The sequence below is a fragment of the Alligator sinensis genome, unplaced genomic scaffold (assembly GCF_000455745.1).
Source record: "Alligator sinensis unplaced genomic scaffold, ASM45574v1 scaffold336_1, whole genome shotgun sequence".
Classification (NCBI taxonomy): Eukaryota; Metazoa; Chordata; order Crocodylia; family Alligatoridae; genus Alligator; species Alligator sinensis.
Genome location: NW_005842917.1, coordinates 243,018 through 258,143, shown reverse-complemented (window position 1 = coordinate 258,143; position 15,126 = coordinate 243,018). Strand labels below are relative to the sequence as shown.

The 15,126-nt window shown below is 57.2% G+C and overlaps 1 protein-coding gene across 1 annotated transcript in view; it reads right to left on the bottom strand.

Moving 5' to 3' along the window:
• BAG6 (BCL2 associated athanogene 6) overlaps nt 1-15,018 on the bottom strand; it is a 19,412-nt gene extending 4,394 nt beyond the window's left edge. Inside the window, 18 exon segments of the mRNA XM_025192361.1 lie at nt 69-123; nt 534-703; nt 1,368-1,668; nt 2,240-2,619; nt 2,933-3,017; nt 3,099-3,211; nt 4,066-4,173; nt 4,419-4,505; nt 4,958-5,210; nt 5,501-5,698; nt 6,898-7,027; nt 7,228-7,403; nt 7,495-7,569; nt 7,916-7,969; nt 8,106-8,332; nt 8,532-8,649; nt 8,905-9,015; nt 14,410-15,018. Coding sequence (XP_025048146.1) covers nt 69-123; nt 534-703; nt 1,368-1,668; nt 2,240-2,619; nt 2,933-3,017; nt 3,099-3,211; nt 4,066-4,173; nt 4,419-4,505; nt 4,958-5,210; nt 5,501-5,698; nt 6,898-7,027; nt 7,228-7,403; nt 7,495-7,569; nt 7,916-7,969; nt 8,106-8,332; nt 8,532-8,649; nt 8,905-8,982 — 2,608 coding nt within the window. The 5' untranslated portion in view covers nt 8,983-9,015; nt 14,410-15,018.
• Between the last annotated feature and the right edge of the window lie 108 nt (nt 15,019-15,126).

Genomic DNA, 15,126 nt, shown 5'->3' with positions numbered 1-15,126 from the left:
GCTCTGCCCCCCAACCCAATGCCCCCGCTAGGCCAGGGCAAGCAGCGAGGATCAGGGGGCAATGCTCACAAAGCTTTCACGGACATAGTCTTCCAGCCCACTGATGAGGTTGTAGGTGGCTGCCTGGGATTGGAGAGAAGGAGATGGTTAGAGGAGGGGCAGGGGGGCTGCAGGTTGGAAGTAAGAGGCACTATTGCGGGGGGTGCAGGGGGCTGTGGATCGAGGGTGAGGGGCAGTGGCAGGGCTGGGGGAAGGGCGCAGATCAGGAGAGGCAGCCACAAGGCCAGGAAAACCAAGGGGAGTGAGCACAGCACCCAAGGGGCTGTGGGTTGGGAGTGAGGGAAACCAGCAGGACTTGGGGTGGGGGATGCTGTGGGTTGAGAGCAAGGGGCCCGGGTGAGGCCAGGCAAGCAGGGCTGCAGGTCAGGAGAAGCGCTGGCTGGCCAAGGTAGGGGGCAGCAAGGAGCCCCAGAGAAGCAGGCCTGGGGGGCTGTGGGTCAGAAGTGAAGGGCTGGGGGGTGGGGGGTTCTCACACGGAGGTTGCGGTCGCTGGGCTCGCGCCCGTGCAGATACTCCTCGTGGAAGAAGCGCCGGAGCTGGGGCTGGATGCGCTGCAGGGGCTGGAACTGCCCATGAAGCAGCATCACCATGTCCACCATGGTGAAGTTGTGGCAGATCAGCGACAGCAGGTCCCCAAAGAAGCCTGCAGGTAGACACCGGCCCTTTAAGACCCTGGCTAGGGGACAAGGCTTATCCAAAAGGAGGCTGCAAGGGGGCCCAGGCTGTCAGGAAGGGGCTAGCCTATCCCTAGGGATGTGGGCTGGCCCTGAGAGGAGGTAGGCCAGCCCAAGGGGGCACGGCCTATCCTCGAGGACCTTGCCTGGGTCTAAGGGAGCACCTGGGGATGGTGCCTATGGCACGGGGTGTGGCCTGCCCCAGAGGGGCACAGCCTAGATTGGGTGTGCGGCCTGGCCTCATGCCTATATCCTGGCACAGAGGCAGCATGACCTACGAGTGGGGGGCATAGCCTGCCCCAGGAAGTGGGGGTGTGGCCTGCTAATGGGGGCGTGAGCTATCCCTTGGTGAGGTGTGGCTTAAATCAAGGGACCTGGCCAGCCCCCAAACCCACAACCTAGCTCTAAGGGAGTGCCGCCTGTGCCCAGGGGGCGTGGCTGGTCCCCCCCAAGGGGTGTGGCTTAAACAGGGGCATGGTCCACCCCAGGCACGAAGCCTGCCTCTGAGGGGGTGTGGCCGATTCCGTAGGGGTGCAGCCTAAACCAAGGCCCAGGCACAGGGGCTGGATCCGAGGGGGCAGGATGGTGCCTGCCCTGGTGGGGTGGGGACTATGTCAGGGGGGCGGGGCTCACCGATGGCGCCCTCGGCTCCTAGCTCGAAGAGGTTGCTGGAGCCACTGAGGCGCTGGATGAAGTCAGCGATGCTTTCGGTGCTGCCCTGTGCGGCACCCAGCGAGCCCATCAGGGAGGCCAGCACCCCCTGCACCACGCTGGTGAAGAACTCGGGGGGCAGGGTCTCGGCCGGCCGGCCCCGCCCTCCAGCTCCGCCCCGTGGTGGTGGCGGGCTGGCCGCTGGTGGGGGTGGAGAGGAGGCCACAGGTGGCTGGGGTGGGGGCTGGGCCGGCTCCTGAGGGGCAGAGCCCAGCTGGGCAGCCTGGTAGGAAGCAAGATGAATGGTCAGTCACAAGTGAGGGAGGCAGGGCCTAAATTGGCAGTGTGCGGAGGGTGTGGCCTATTCTCAGGGAGTGGCTTATGTGGCAGGTGCCACCTAAATGGGGGTGTGGCCCATCTCAAAGCACATTGTCTGGAGAGAGGGGGCATGGCCTGCCCCCACAGTGTTGTGGCCAGACGCAGACAGGGTGTGGCTTAAATGAGGGTGTGGCCTGTTTTCAGGCACAAGACCTTGCCCTGAGGGGACACAGTGTGATTCCAGAGGAGGCGTGGCCTGTACCTAACGGAGCATAACCACTCCCCAGGCACATGGCCTGGCTCTGAAGATGTGGGACCTGTTCCACAGGGTATGGCCTACTAAACTGGGAGCGTGGCCTGTCCCCAGGCTGGGTCTAAGGGAATAGTCGCCTGGTCCTGGGGGGTGTAGCCTGTCCCCAAGCACACAGTCTGAGCTGGGAGCAAGGGGTGTGGTTTCTGCCAGGGGCAGGGCCCAACTGGAACTGACCTAAATAGGGGCACATGGCCCACACTGAAGGGGAAGGGGCGGGGCTTACCTGTAGGAAGTCTGTCATGCCCTGTAGGAATGCAGGTACACCCGGCATCGCCACAGTGATGGTGGGCGGGGCCCCAATGGGGCCAGCCCCCACCCCGCTCCCCAGGAGGGTGCCCAGGAGCTGCGGGAGCTGGAGGTCATCACTGGCTGGAGGGGGCGGAGCTGGGGCTGGGCCAGACGCAGGGCTGGGTGTGGGGCTGGCACTGCCCCCAGCAGCTGTGGTGGCTGTGTTGGTAGTGCCAGCGCTGGCTGAGGCTGTTGGGGGGGAAACTGGGGCCCCCCCAAAGGGGCCAGAAGTGGAGGAGCAGGAAGAGGTGGAGGTGGAAGAGGAGGAGGAGGAAGAGGAGGAAGTCGAGGCTGAAGACGAGCTGCCGCCCTGGGCTGGAGAAGAGAGGTGGAGTCAGGGCAAAGTCCCACCCACTTCTACTAGTGATCCTCATTTCCGACCCATAGCCCCTGCCCCACCCCAGTCCTGCTGGTGCCCCTCATTCCCGACCCACCCCCTACCCCCCACCTGCACTGCTGGTGCCCCTCACTCCTGACCTGCACCCCCAAGCCAGCACAAGCCACTCCAATCCCTGCCTCACCGCCTGTCCAGCTACCTCATCCTGGGATCTCAGCTGTCCCCACTGCCATAAACCCCCATGGGGGACAGACACACAGCCCCACCATCTCTTACTCCTCGCTGACTCACCTACAAGAACAGGCTGCATCAAGAGCTGGCCTACGAGGCCGCTGATCATCTGAGCCAGCGAGGCATTGGCCCCTGGGCCAGGTACCTGGGAAGGAGATGAAAAGGTAAATCTAAACCTTGATGGTGCCCTTCACTCCTGACCCACAGCCCCCAGCTCAACTCTTACCCCTTGGCCTGCAGGCTGGGGGGCACCAGGGGGGCCAGGCCGGGCAGAGGGTGCTGAGGGCCGGGCAATTACCACACGGGTTGGGGCCGTCTGGAAGCCAGGAACTTGCTGACCTGTGGAAGCAGAAGAGGGAAGAGAGAGAGAGAGGTCACAGAAAGCTGGAATCAAAATTGCTAACTATACATGTAATCAGTAAAAATCAGGCTAAAAATGCCCGTCAGTAAAATTAAAAAAAAGAACCGTCAGTAAAAAGCTCCCAGCAGCTTGAGCTGATTTGAAGGTCTAGTCAGCTAAAAAAGGTTTAGTTGTTGGTAAATAAAAGAAAAGGTTCAGTGATTAGCTATTGTTAAACAGAACGTTTAGTTATCGGTTCAAAAACCACTTTGATCATTAGTTGCCAATTTAAAAAAATAAATAAATAAAAAAGGTTTAGGGCGTAGAAAAGGTTTGGGTAGTCATTTAAAAAAAAAATCTGTTAGTTATCAGTGAAAAAGAAACAGGTTGCGTCTGCTGTCAGTGGAAAAAGGTTCAGTTGTTGGCAAAAAATGGTTCAATCATCAGCAGAAAAAAAGGTTTGGCTGGTCATCAGTGAAAAAAAATGTTCCGTCAGTGAAAAAAAAAGGTCTGGTTGCCAGTGTGAAGTAGTCCAGTCAGTCGTCAGTAAAAAAAAAAATAAAAAAAAGTTCAGTCATCAATCGGGGGGAAAAAAAAAAATGTACCTTTTGTTTCTTTAATGATGACCGGACAATTGTCAGTGGAAAGAAAAAGATTCAGTCAGTGAAAAAACTAAACCAAACGTTCAGCCATCAGTTAAAAAAGCAAAAAGGAAAACAAAAAACCCTTTAGTCATCAGTTTAAAAAATTATCTTGGCTCGACAACCTGGCTGGGTGCACCCAGCTCAGGGAAGGAGCAGCTGGGAAACAGGGTGGGGGGAAAGCCCTGGGGGACGCAGCAAAGGAGGGTTACCTGTGGCAGCAGAGGCGGCTGCCGCCATGGCCTGTTGGGTGATCTGGTGAGCCATGGCCTGCATGAACTCCGGGGGCAGGCTGGGCATCTGTAGCGGCGTGGAGCCCCCTGGAGGACAGAGGGGGCAGGGGGAGGGTCACTCACTCCCAACCCCTGCCATACCTTCTGGTACTCCTCATTCCCAACCCACAGCCCCCCAGTCCCCTACCATCTAGCCAGTGGCCCTCACTCCCAACCCACAACCTGCCAGCCCCCCAGAGCCCTGCTGGTGCCCCTCACTCCCATCCCACAGCCCCTTGTTCCCCCCCAGCCCTGCCAGTGGCCCTCACTTCTGACCTGCAGCCCCCTCTTACCCATTCCTTGCCCATGTCCAGCTGAGCCGGGAGTACCAGGGACCCCAGTGCCCCCTGAGCCACCTCCTGCCACCTGTAACCCAGAGTCTGAAGCGAAGCAAGACAGAATGGTCAAGCAAGAAAAAACCCATTAGTCTGGGAAGATACATGTCCCTGCCCTGCCATGCCCACCCCCCACCCCCACTGCAGTCCTGTCACTGCCCATCATTCCTGACCCTCAGCCCCTCCTCCTCCTCCAACCATACTGGTGCCCCCCACTCCTGACCCACAGTTCCCTCCCCTCCCATTCCTACCACTGTCCCTTGTTCCCGACCTGCAGCTTTGCTGTTGCCACTCACTCCTGACCCACAACCCCCTGCCCCCCACAGCCCTGACAGTGCCCCTCACTCCCAGCCTGCAGCCCCAAGACCCCAGCCCTGCTGGTGCCCCTTGTTCATGACCCACAACCTCCTGTCCCCAACAGCCCTGCCAGTGCCCCTCATTCCCTACCCACAGCCCCCTCCCTCCCCTACTCCCAACCTGCAACTCCCCACACTCACCCTGGATGTTCATGTGCATCATGACCACAGGCTCCACGGTCTGGTGCGAGATACGGATGACGCGGGGATGGCTGGTCTGGGAGGCCTGGCTCTGAGTGGGGGTGGGGCCAGAGCCGGGGGTGGGGCCTTGCCCCTCAGGGGCATCACCCAGGACCGTGGCAGGGGGTGGGGCAGCAGGTGGGGCCCCTTCAGTGCTGGGCGGGGCTGCCCGCGCCCCATTGCCCGTCATGGTCATCGTGGTGCCGACATTGATCTGGGGGGTGGGGCAGGGGGAGGGGAGGAGCCAGAGGTTAGCTAGCCCTGCCCAGACATCTAGGTTCCCTCCCCTCCAGGTGTCCTCCCTCCAGTCAGTGCCCCGGGCTCATGGGTTCTCCCCCTGCTAGCATCTCATAGCCCTGGACACCACCCCAGATACCTGGGCTCCCTTTTCTCTGGGGTCTCTGAGCACTGGGGACCACCCCAGCCACCTGGGGTCTCCCCTCCCAGGGGTCTCCAACCTCCGGGCACTGCCCTGGATGCCTGGATCCCACTGCAGGGGCTCACCTGGATGGGGATGGCAGCCTGCTGCAGCACCATGGGGGCGGTGTAGTGGGCCATGGGCCGTACCACGTGCAGGTGGCGGGGGGTGTTGCAGGCCAGGTTGCAGCGCAGGTCCGAGAGGGCCACAAAGATGTTCCCCAGCAGCCGCAGGCTCTCGCCCACCAGGTTGATGACGCGCTGGTCCTCCTCACGCCCCTCCGTCTGCCAGCACCACCCCTCATTAGCACCCAGCCACACCTGCAATGGTGCCTCCCACCCCACAACTTCCCCTCCTTCAGCTCCTTTCCATCATCTCATCAAACCCTGACCTCCATTAAAAGCCCCTCATCTTGGTTTGATCCACACACCACCACACCACCTACATGGTTTCACCCACTCTTGACACACCCCCCCTCCACACTATAGTTTCACCCATTCCTGGTTTCCTCCAGCCAATCTCTGCCATGGTTTCACTCCCACCCCTGATTCCCACCCCCCCTTCCAATCCCTCACCATGGTTTCACCATCCATGATCCTCTCTAGGAACCCACGTCTTGGTTTTACCCACTCCCCTGTTAGCCATCTACATGGTTTCACCCACTATGGACCTCCATCCTAAATAGCCCCCTACAATGGTTTCACCCACTCCAGACTCCCCTCCCCCCACCAACTCTTCACCATGGTTTCACCCACTTCTGACTGGGGAAATGCCCCCCTAACCTACCTTCCTGGGTTGTACCATTTCCTGGAGAGGGGGAAAATGCACCCCCACCCTTTCCATTGGGTTGTACCATTCCCCAGTGAGAGGAGAAAGTCCCGCCCCCCAGCTTCCCCACAGATGGCAGGGGTGATGCTAACACATTACCCCTCTGGTTATACCATTCTCTAGGAAGTGGGGGGCAGAAAAAATGATAGCTCCCACCTAGGTTATACCATTCTACAAAGGGGGAAATGTCTCCTCCAGTCTCCCCTGGGTTGTACCATCTCACTGGGGGGAGGGAGAGGGAAATGCTGATAAATCCCCATCCAGGTTATACCACAGCACAACAAGGGGGGAAAACACCCCCCAAACATTCTCCCATGGGTTGTACCCATTCCAAGGGATGGGGGGGAGGTGGGGAATGTTAATAGGTCTCCCCTGGGTTGTCCCATTCCAAGGGATGGGGGGGAGGTGGGGAAATGCCCACCCAAACACTCTCCTGGGTTCTACCATTCCCCAGAGAGGGGGAAGAAATGCTGACAGCCCGTCCAAGTTATACCATTCCACTATAAGAGAAGAAATAGCCTGCCACACTTTCCCCTGGGTTATACCATTTCCCTAGGAAAGGGGGAAATGCCCCTGCCTTAGTTTCCCCTGGGTTGTACCATTCTCCAGGGAGGGGGGAGAGGCCCAGATCCCACCCCTCCCAGCCTCTGCTCACGTTGTTGTTGTAGTCTGTTGTGCTGGCTGAGCCCAGGACAGCCTGGTAGCGCTGCAGGAAGGGCTGGAGCTGGCCCTGGACCCGCTGCAGCTCCAGGAGAACCTCCACCAGCTCCCCTGGTGCCGGGTGGCTGAAGACAAATAGACATCAGGTCACACAGGGCCCTGGACACTGCTCCCCCGAGCCTGGCTGGTGCCTCTGACTCCCGACCTGCAGCCGTCTGTCCCCCGCCCTCCCCCTAGCCCTGCCAGTGCCCCTGACCCTCAACCCCCGAACCCACCCCCAGCCCTGCAGGTGCCCCTCACTCTTGACCTGCAGCCCCTTCCTTACTTGGGGGTGCTCTCAGCAGAAGGGGGGCCCTCGGGCCCAGGCGGAGGAGCCTCCTGGCTGGGGGGTTCCGAGTTGACCGCCTCCATTGGCTCCCGCTCCTCGGGGGCAGGGGGTGGGGTCTGCTCGGAGGGGGCAGAGCTGTCTGGCGGGAGTGGGGCCTGTCCATTTGTGCTGCCCTAAGGCACGAATGGGGGAAGGGGTTTAGTAAATTGGAAGGGGATTCGCTGCTGACACCCAAGGGTCAGGGGTCAGGGTTCGAGGCCTCACCTCCAGCCGGCTAAGCAGGCCTTGGACGTCTCGCAGCATGTGCTGAGCCACCACCAGGCGCACACGGGGCTCGCTCTGCAACGGTGGGTGGTGGGAGTGGGGTCAGGATAGGGAGCATAGCCCCCTCTGCTCAGAGAGCCCAGGTGTCCAGGCTCCCAGCCCACCCTGCTTTTAACCCCTAGCCCCCACTTCCCCCCTCCCCCCCCAGAACCCAGATGTCCAGGCTCCCGGCCCCCACTGCTGTTACACCCTAGACGTCCCTGCTTCAGTCTTTCAAAAGCGGGTGGGGGAACTAGGAGCCTGGATGCTTGGGTTCTTCTATGGGGGAGGGGAGAGATAGCCCACCCCATCCATCTCCTACCCCCTAGCCCATGGACCCACCCTAATTGGCTAGAATCAGCCCCCACCCCCACCCCCATACCTGGATAGGAGCCTGATCCATGTTAATGTGAACGTCCACAGAGGAGCCATCCATCTGGGCAGGGAGAGAAAAAAGGAAGAGGAGAGGGATCAAGATCCAGACCCACCCAGAGCCAGGAGGGAACCCAGGTGTCCAGGCCCTCCAGCCCATCTCCCAGTGGGGAGGGAAACCAGGTACCTGGGAGACTCACCGGGGTGGGTGGAGGGGGGTCCATGATGCTGACGGGAAGGTTGAAGGTGCCCACCATGACATAGCTGTTGGCGTTGCGGTCGTGGGGGGTGGGACCAGGGCCCCGGGCTCCGCTCCCTCCGTTGTGGGGGGCAGAAGTCCCACCCAGACCCGATGGGCCCCCTGAGCCTGGCGACTGGGCCTGGGGGGGGGCTCTCTCTACCAGGTGAATCACCTTGCCCCCCACATCTGGGGGGAAGAGGGGTGAGGAGGTGAAAACAAAGCATCCTGATGTCCCTGGTTCCCTTCACTCCCAAACCAAAGCCCCCTGCACACACACCCGGCCCTGCCAGTGCCCCTCACTCCAGATCCACAGCCCCCTACCCCCCACCCAGTGCCCCTCACTCCCAATCTGCAGCCCCCTGTCATCCCCCCACCCCTGACTCACTATATTCTTTCAGCTTCTTGTCATCTTGCAAGACCCGGCCCTGGTAGATGAGACGCTGCTTCTCTGCCGGGATGTTGACGGCGCCTGCAATATGCTCCTTGAACTCCTTCACCGTGAACTGAGGTGGGGGGTGGAAACCATGGGGAAACTGAGTCACAGCAGGCACCACATGGCTGGGATGCAGCTACCTCTAGGGGAGTCAGGGCTAGATATAATGGGGACAGAAGCTGCGGCTGGCTCGAGGGGCATTAGGCTGGGTATAACTGGGATAGGAACTGGGGATAGCTCTGAGGTGGAACCAACCCTGGAAACCCAAAGCACCTTGGCATCAGACCTCCCCCTTCCCAGCAGCCCCTGCCTCCTGCCCCTTCACCTCGGCTGCCACCGTAAACGTCCGGGTCTGGGAGTCGAGCGTCTTCACCATCACCTCAAGGGGCTCGGGCTCCGCCATGGTGCCCGGCCAGCGTCCTCACCCACCTCCTGCCTAAAGAAAGGAAGGAGCTCATTATGGTCCTGGCCTCACATGTATCCCATGAGCCTCTGGGAGTGCATGGAGCTCCCTGCCTCTTTGTTTCCATCCCATACAGAATGTGGGCCGCACCCACCCCCCAATTCCACCACTCCCCACCCACCCATGGTGGGTCAGTGCACACAAGAGAACATGCCAAGTTATTTGCATAATGCAAATAAGACCAGCCCTAGGCCTGATCCCAGCCATAAAGGACAACTCAAGCCCCATTAAACCTGCCCCACAAATGACTTTGTTAATAACCCCTCATCTTACTACTCAGAAAATATTATACCTTAAAAACACTGATATTGGAAAGGTCTGGTCAGTTTCAGGATGACTCATAAATCTGATACTGACAGATCTGGTCAGTTTCAGGGTTGGGTAGCACCAGAATCCCTGAAATTAGCTGGGTCTGATCAATTTCAGGACTGTAAACAGCCCCAATATTGACAGATCTGATCAGTTTTCACAACTGGTAGCACTGGACACCCTGATAGTGGCAGAGCCTAGCCAACTTCACCTGACAGACCTAGTAATTTCCACTCTGGCATTTAAAAGCCCAGATACTGACTGGGTTTAGTCAAGGTCAGGGCAGCCAGTAACCCTGATACTGACAGAGCAGGTCAGTTTCAGAGGCTGGTAGCACCAGCAGCCCTGATATGTTGGCTGGGTCTAGTCAGTTTCATGCTGACAGATATAATCAGCTTCAGGGGCTGGTACTAAAAGCCCCCAGGACTGACGGGGTCCAGTCACTTTCCACACTGGTATAAAGAGCACCATTACGGACAGAGCTGGGAGCACCAGAAGTCCTGCCATTGGCTGGGTCTACTCAGCTCCATACTTACGGATCTCATCAGTTTCAGGGACTGCTGTCAAACGGCCTGGCATTGGCAGAGCCTGATCGCTTTGAAGACTGTTATTGGGAGGCTTAAACCTGACCTGGTCAGTTTCAGGGGCTACCAGCTCAGAAACCCTGATATTGCCAGAACTAGGTCAGTTTCAGTTTCATCATGAGAGATCCAGTCATTTCAGAACAGTTTCATCATGTGAGAGATCCAGGCATTTCAGGGGCTGTATTAAAAACCCTGATGTGGGCAGGATCTAGTCAACTTCAGGACAAATATTTGGATCTGTGAGACTGACAGATCTGGTCGGTTTCATGGGTCTGGTAGCATCAGAAGTCCTGATATTGGCTAGGCCCAGCCAGCTGCAAACCGAGAGATCTTGTCCCTTTCAGGGGTGGTGTTATCAGCAGACTCTGGTCTATTTCAAAGATCCCAAATACCAGCCAGGAGACTGACAGATATGGACAGTTTCAGGTAGCATCAGAAATCCTGGTATTGACTGCACCTAGTAAGTTTCACAGTGATTGCTGTCATCAGTTTCAGGGCTAAACTAAAAGCCCCAATATGAACAGGGTCAGGACCAGCATTTGGAGCTTGGATACTTGCAGAGCTGGTCAGTCTCAAGGGCCAGTAGCATCAGAAGCCCTGATATTGCCCAGTCCTAATCAGTTTCATAAAACCAGACCAGGTCCATTTCAGGGGCGGTATTAAAACCCTGGTATTAGAAGGGTCTGGTCAGTTTCAAGACTGCTATTAGGAACCCCAAGATGGACAGACACAGTCAGTTTCAGAGGCCAGTGGCATCAAAACCCCTAATATTAGCAGCCCCTAGTCAGTTTCAGATCTGCTATTAAAAGGCTCTGGACTGACAGACCTAGTCAGTTTCAGAGGCTGGCAGCTGATATTGACAGACTCAAATCAATTTCCTAACAACCGATCTGGTCAGTTTCACTGCCTGCTGTTAAAAGCTCCCTTAAAGGCAGGGTCCAGTCAGTTTCAGGAGGGTATTTGGACTTTTGATACTAACAAATCTGTTCCGTTTCAGAGGCAGTAGCATTAAAGCCCTCATATTAGCAGCCCCTGGTCAGTTTCAAATCTGCCATTAAATGTCTTGATACTGATAGACCTGGTCAGTTTCAGGGGCTGGATTAAAAGCCCCGATCTTGGCAGGGTCTAGTCAGTTTCCAGAGAGCTCTTTAAGAGCCCTGAAAATGACAGAAATAGTCAGTTTCTGGGGCTGGTAGCTCAGAAGCCCAGATATTGACAGGCCTGTGTCAGATGCACACTGACAGACCTAGTCAGTTTCAGGCACTGCTGTTAAAAGCCCTTTCACTGGCTTCAAGAGGGGTAAGAGCCCTGATACTGACAAATCTGGCCAGTTTCAGAGGCTGCCAGCCCCTACTCAGTTGCAGATCTGCTATTAAATGCCTTGGTACTGACAGACCTTGTTAGTTTCAGAGGCTGGATTACTGTCAGTGTCAAATCTACTATTAAATGCCTGGATAGGACAGACCTCATCAGTTTCAGGGGCTGAATTAAAAGCCCTGATATGAGCGAGTCTAGTCAGTTTTGAAACCCAGATACTGAGCCATTTCATCAGTTTCAGAGGGGCTGGTATTAAAAACCCTGGGCTTGGCCAATTTCAAGGGCTGACAACATCAGAAGCGCTGATATGGGCAAGGTCCGGTCAGTTCCACACTGACAGATCTAATCACTTTCAGAAGCTGAATTAAAAAGCCCTGATATGTATGGACAGCCCTTAGCCAGCTCCAGCTCTCCTATGAAAAGTCTTGATGCTGACAGGGTCTGTCAATTTCAGAGGGCTGGTGTTAAAAGCCCAATTAGTGAGATCAAGTCAGTTCCACTCTAACCAATCCAGTCTTTCCAAGGTGAATATTAAAAGCATGATATTGGCAGGGTCTAATCAATTCCATGACTGCTAACTGGAGCCCTGATATTGACAGATCTTGTCAGTTTCAGGGACTGGTCCCTCAAAAGCCCTGATATCCACCGGGGCTAGTCAGTTTCATATCCCTATTAGGACCCTTCTACTGACTGATCTAGTCAGTTGCACCGGCTGTATTAAAAGCCACACAGCCACCGTCATGGCAGAGTCTAGTGAGTTTCAGGACAGGTAGGTGCAGCTTGGATAGGGACAGATCTAGTCAGTTTCAGGGGACACATCAAAAGCCCTGATACTGGCAAAATCTAGTCAGTTTCAGGACTGGTGTGTGGCTTGCATACTGACAGATCAAGTCAGTTTCAAAGGCAGCATTAAAAGCCTTGCTATCAAGAGGGCCTAGTCCAGTGGTTCCCAAACTGTGGGTTGTGACCCCAAGTGGGGTCACAACATCAGCAGATGGGGTCATGGGGGTGGGGACCTGCGGGTTTGGGGCAGGGGCGGCATGTTGAGGAAATGGGGCCATAAATGGGGTCATACCAAGGAAAAGTTTGGAAAGCACTGGCCTAGTCAGTTTCAGGGCTTGAAACTGACAGATATAAAGCCAAGGCAGCAAATGCTGAAATGTTTTCCTGCTCAAACCCAAACAAGGAAGTTTTGCTTTCGAAAGCCTATCAAACTCCACCCTGCAGTCGGTGCAATAAGAGAGATCACCCTAGGGAAATCCTTGCTTCATGTATTAACTCGTTATCACCTACAGGATCATAAGGAAGACAGATCTCTCATGGTCTCTTACGAGGCCCCCTAAGAAATCCTTCCCTTCTATATAATTCCCCCTCCTTTCTTAAGGGGGACTTAGAGTTTCCTTGGTGGGCACTGGCCCACAATCCTCTTGGCAAAGCAAAAAGGCCTGTTTAATTCCCCTACCCCGCCTTGGAGCACTTGTTGTCAACCTCCAACCCCTACTTCTGTCCCTCTTTCTGCATTAGTTGTGCCAAGGAATCAATTATTGTGCCCCTATTGCAGTAAACTTTGAGAAAAGCCTGTCTTTGAGTTACAATTTTGTTCATGCCCCCACACCAACCCAGGGAAGCAGCACAGCCAGGCACAGGGCGCCCCTCAGCCTAACAGCCACTGGGTTCGCGGGGGCCAGACTCCACCTGCTGCAGCTCCAGTGCCTCCTGCCTTGGCCCCACTGAAGTTCTACCTTGCGTACCTGCCGTGCCAGGCTCCCAGAGTTGCAGCAGCCTGCTGGCAGAGCCTGTCTGGGGCGTCCTGTCCCTGCATCCCTGTGAGGCTGCAGCAGCGCCTGCTCGTTGCAAACGTCTTGCCTGCCCCTCCCTCCCCCAACATTCCTTCATGCCCCCCAGTTTGAAAACCACTGCCCAATCAACTGCCCTAATTAAGGGAAGCATGTGGTTCCCTTGGTAGGCCCAGGCCACAACTCCATGCACATAACAGACATGCCTGTAGGAGGAACCCTGATGACTGTGGGGCCGTCTTCCTGGTCCTCACTAGGACACATCCTCAAGCAAAGCATCACCGAGTGGCCCCCACTGGCTTCTTGGGCTTCTTCAAGGGCTAGTGCCCCCTTGGAGCCCTCAAAATTAGCCTACAGCCTAATTTTATAGGCCTCCCCCCTCCCCCCCAACTCCCACCCTGGTTTTTTCTCGTTGATTCTCCCACCAACTTTGTTCTGAAGCACCTAGTAGGTCAAAGTGGAGACAGGGCTAGCAGTTTCTGCATGGGCCTACAGTCCCTCGCGTACAGCAAGGAGCCCAGGCCCACAGCCTTCCTACGTATAACGAAGAGGGTTTGGATAATTCAGAGAATCACAGAAATCCTAGGGATGCAGAACGGGAAGGAGTCTCCAGGGGGCATAATCATGAGAAGTGGGGCAGGAAGGGACCTCCAGTTGTCACCTGTAGTCCAACCCCCAGCATGAGGCAGGGTCAGCCCTGGCCTGACCAGCTCAGACAAATCCATCAAGTAAACTCTAACGTAAGACGACCACCAACCCTGACAGCACAGACCACACCCGAACCTGCCACAGGGAAAGCAGGGGGACTGCAGCAACGTCCTCTGTCTGCAGCAGGTTGTTAATATCACTCAAGAGATCCCAGGCACAGGCCGCACCCCCCACTACAGAGGCTGACACCCCCCCCACCACGCCCAGTCCCCACCAGCCCGATCAGGGGGGAATATTCCTTCCTGATACAGCATCGGCTCGACCCCGAACAAAGGGGAAGACCCTCTAGCCAGGACCCCGGGGCTGAGCCCTAGCAGGAGCGCTGGCACAGCCCAGTGGGCTACCAACACATTAAAGACACTGGGTATGATGCCTAAATACACGCTTCTCCTTATATTATCATTATAGTGACCCTGATCCTCCCACCGACCCTCCTGGTTCCCCCCCCCGGGAAGGGGGAGGGACGGGTCAGCACCGCCCCCCCCGAACCCGAATTATCCCATTCCTCACCAGGTTTGCAGGGGGGGCGGGGGCAGAAGGCCGGCTATACCTGCCCACAGAGGGATCAGGGAGGGTATAACCCCCTCCTCCGCGGGGCGGGGGGGTGGGACCGAGACCCCCATCACCCCTCCCCCACACGCGCAGGTACCCACCGAGAACTCCTAGGGCTGGGAGGGGGGGAAAGGAAGGGGAGAGGCCCAACAGACACCTGGCCACGCCCCCTTTCCTGCCCAGGACGTCACTTCCGGTAGGCGGAGAATCACTTCCCGTCCATAAAAAGATCGTGCAACTTTCGGGAAAGAAAAGGCGGTTCCGTGCTGGGGGCTCCGGCCAGAGAGAAGGTAGCACTTCCGGTCCCACCCACTCAAAAAGAGGGGGCGCGTGAGGAATGAGATGGGGCTTCCGGTCAACAGGGGGCGACTTCCGGTCAAAAGGGTGACTTCCTGTTTCTTCTCTCAAATGGGGTGACTTCCGTTGTCCCTGGTAATGAAGCGGGGTTCACTTCCGGTCCCCACGAAGCCCGAGTCCGAACCTGCTTGCGAGAAAGACCCCACACCGGCTGCTCTGCGGCGCACACCGCTCTGCGCATGCGTGACGTGGGGACGGGGGCCTCAAGACTCGGCGCCAAATGGGGCTGCCCGCGGCGCGCCTAATGGGCCCCGTCACCGCTGCGACGGGCCCCCCCATCCCCCGCTCCCTGAGGGGCATGTCGGTGTGCGGCTGCGTGTGGGAAGAGGCCTCGAGTCCGCGGGGCGGCCGCGTCTCACGCCGGTTTGGATCAGGCAGTGCTGTAGGCGCCCACACGCTGAAGCTCTCATGGGGCAGAGTTTGAGCCCCCGGCTCCCGTCGCGCATGCGCACGGCTTGGTG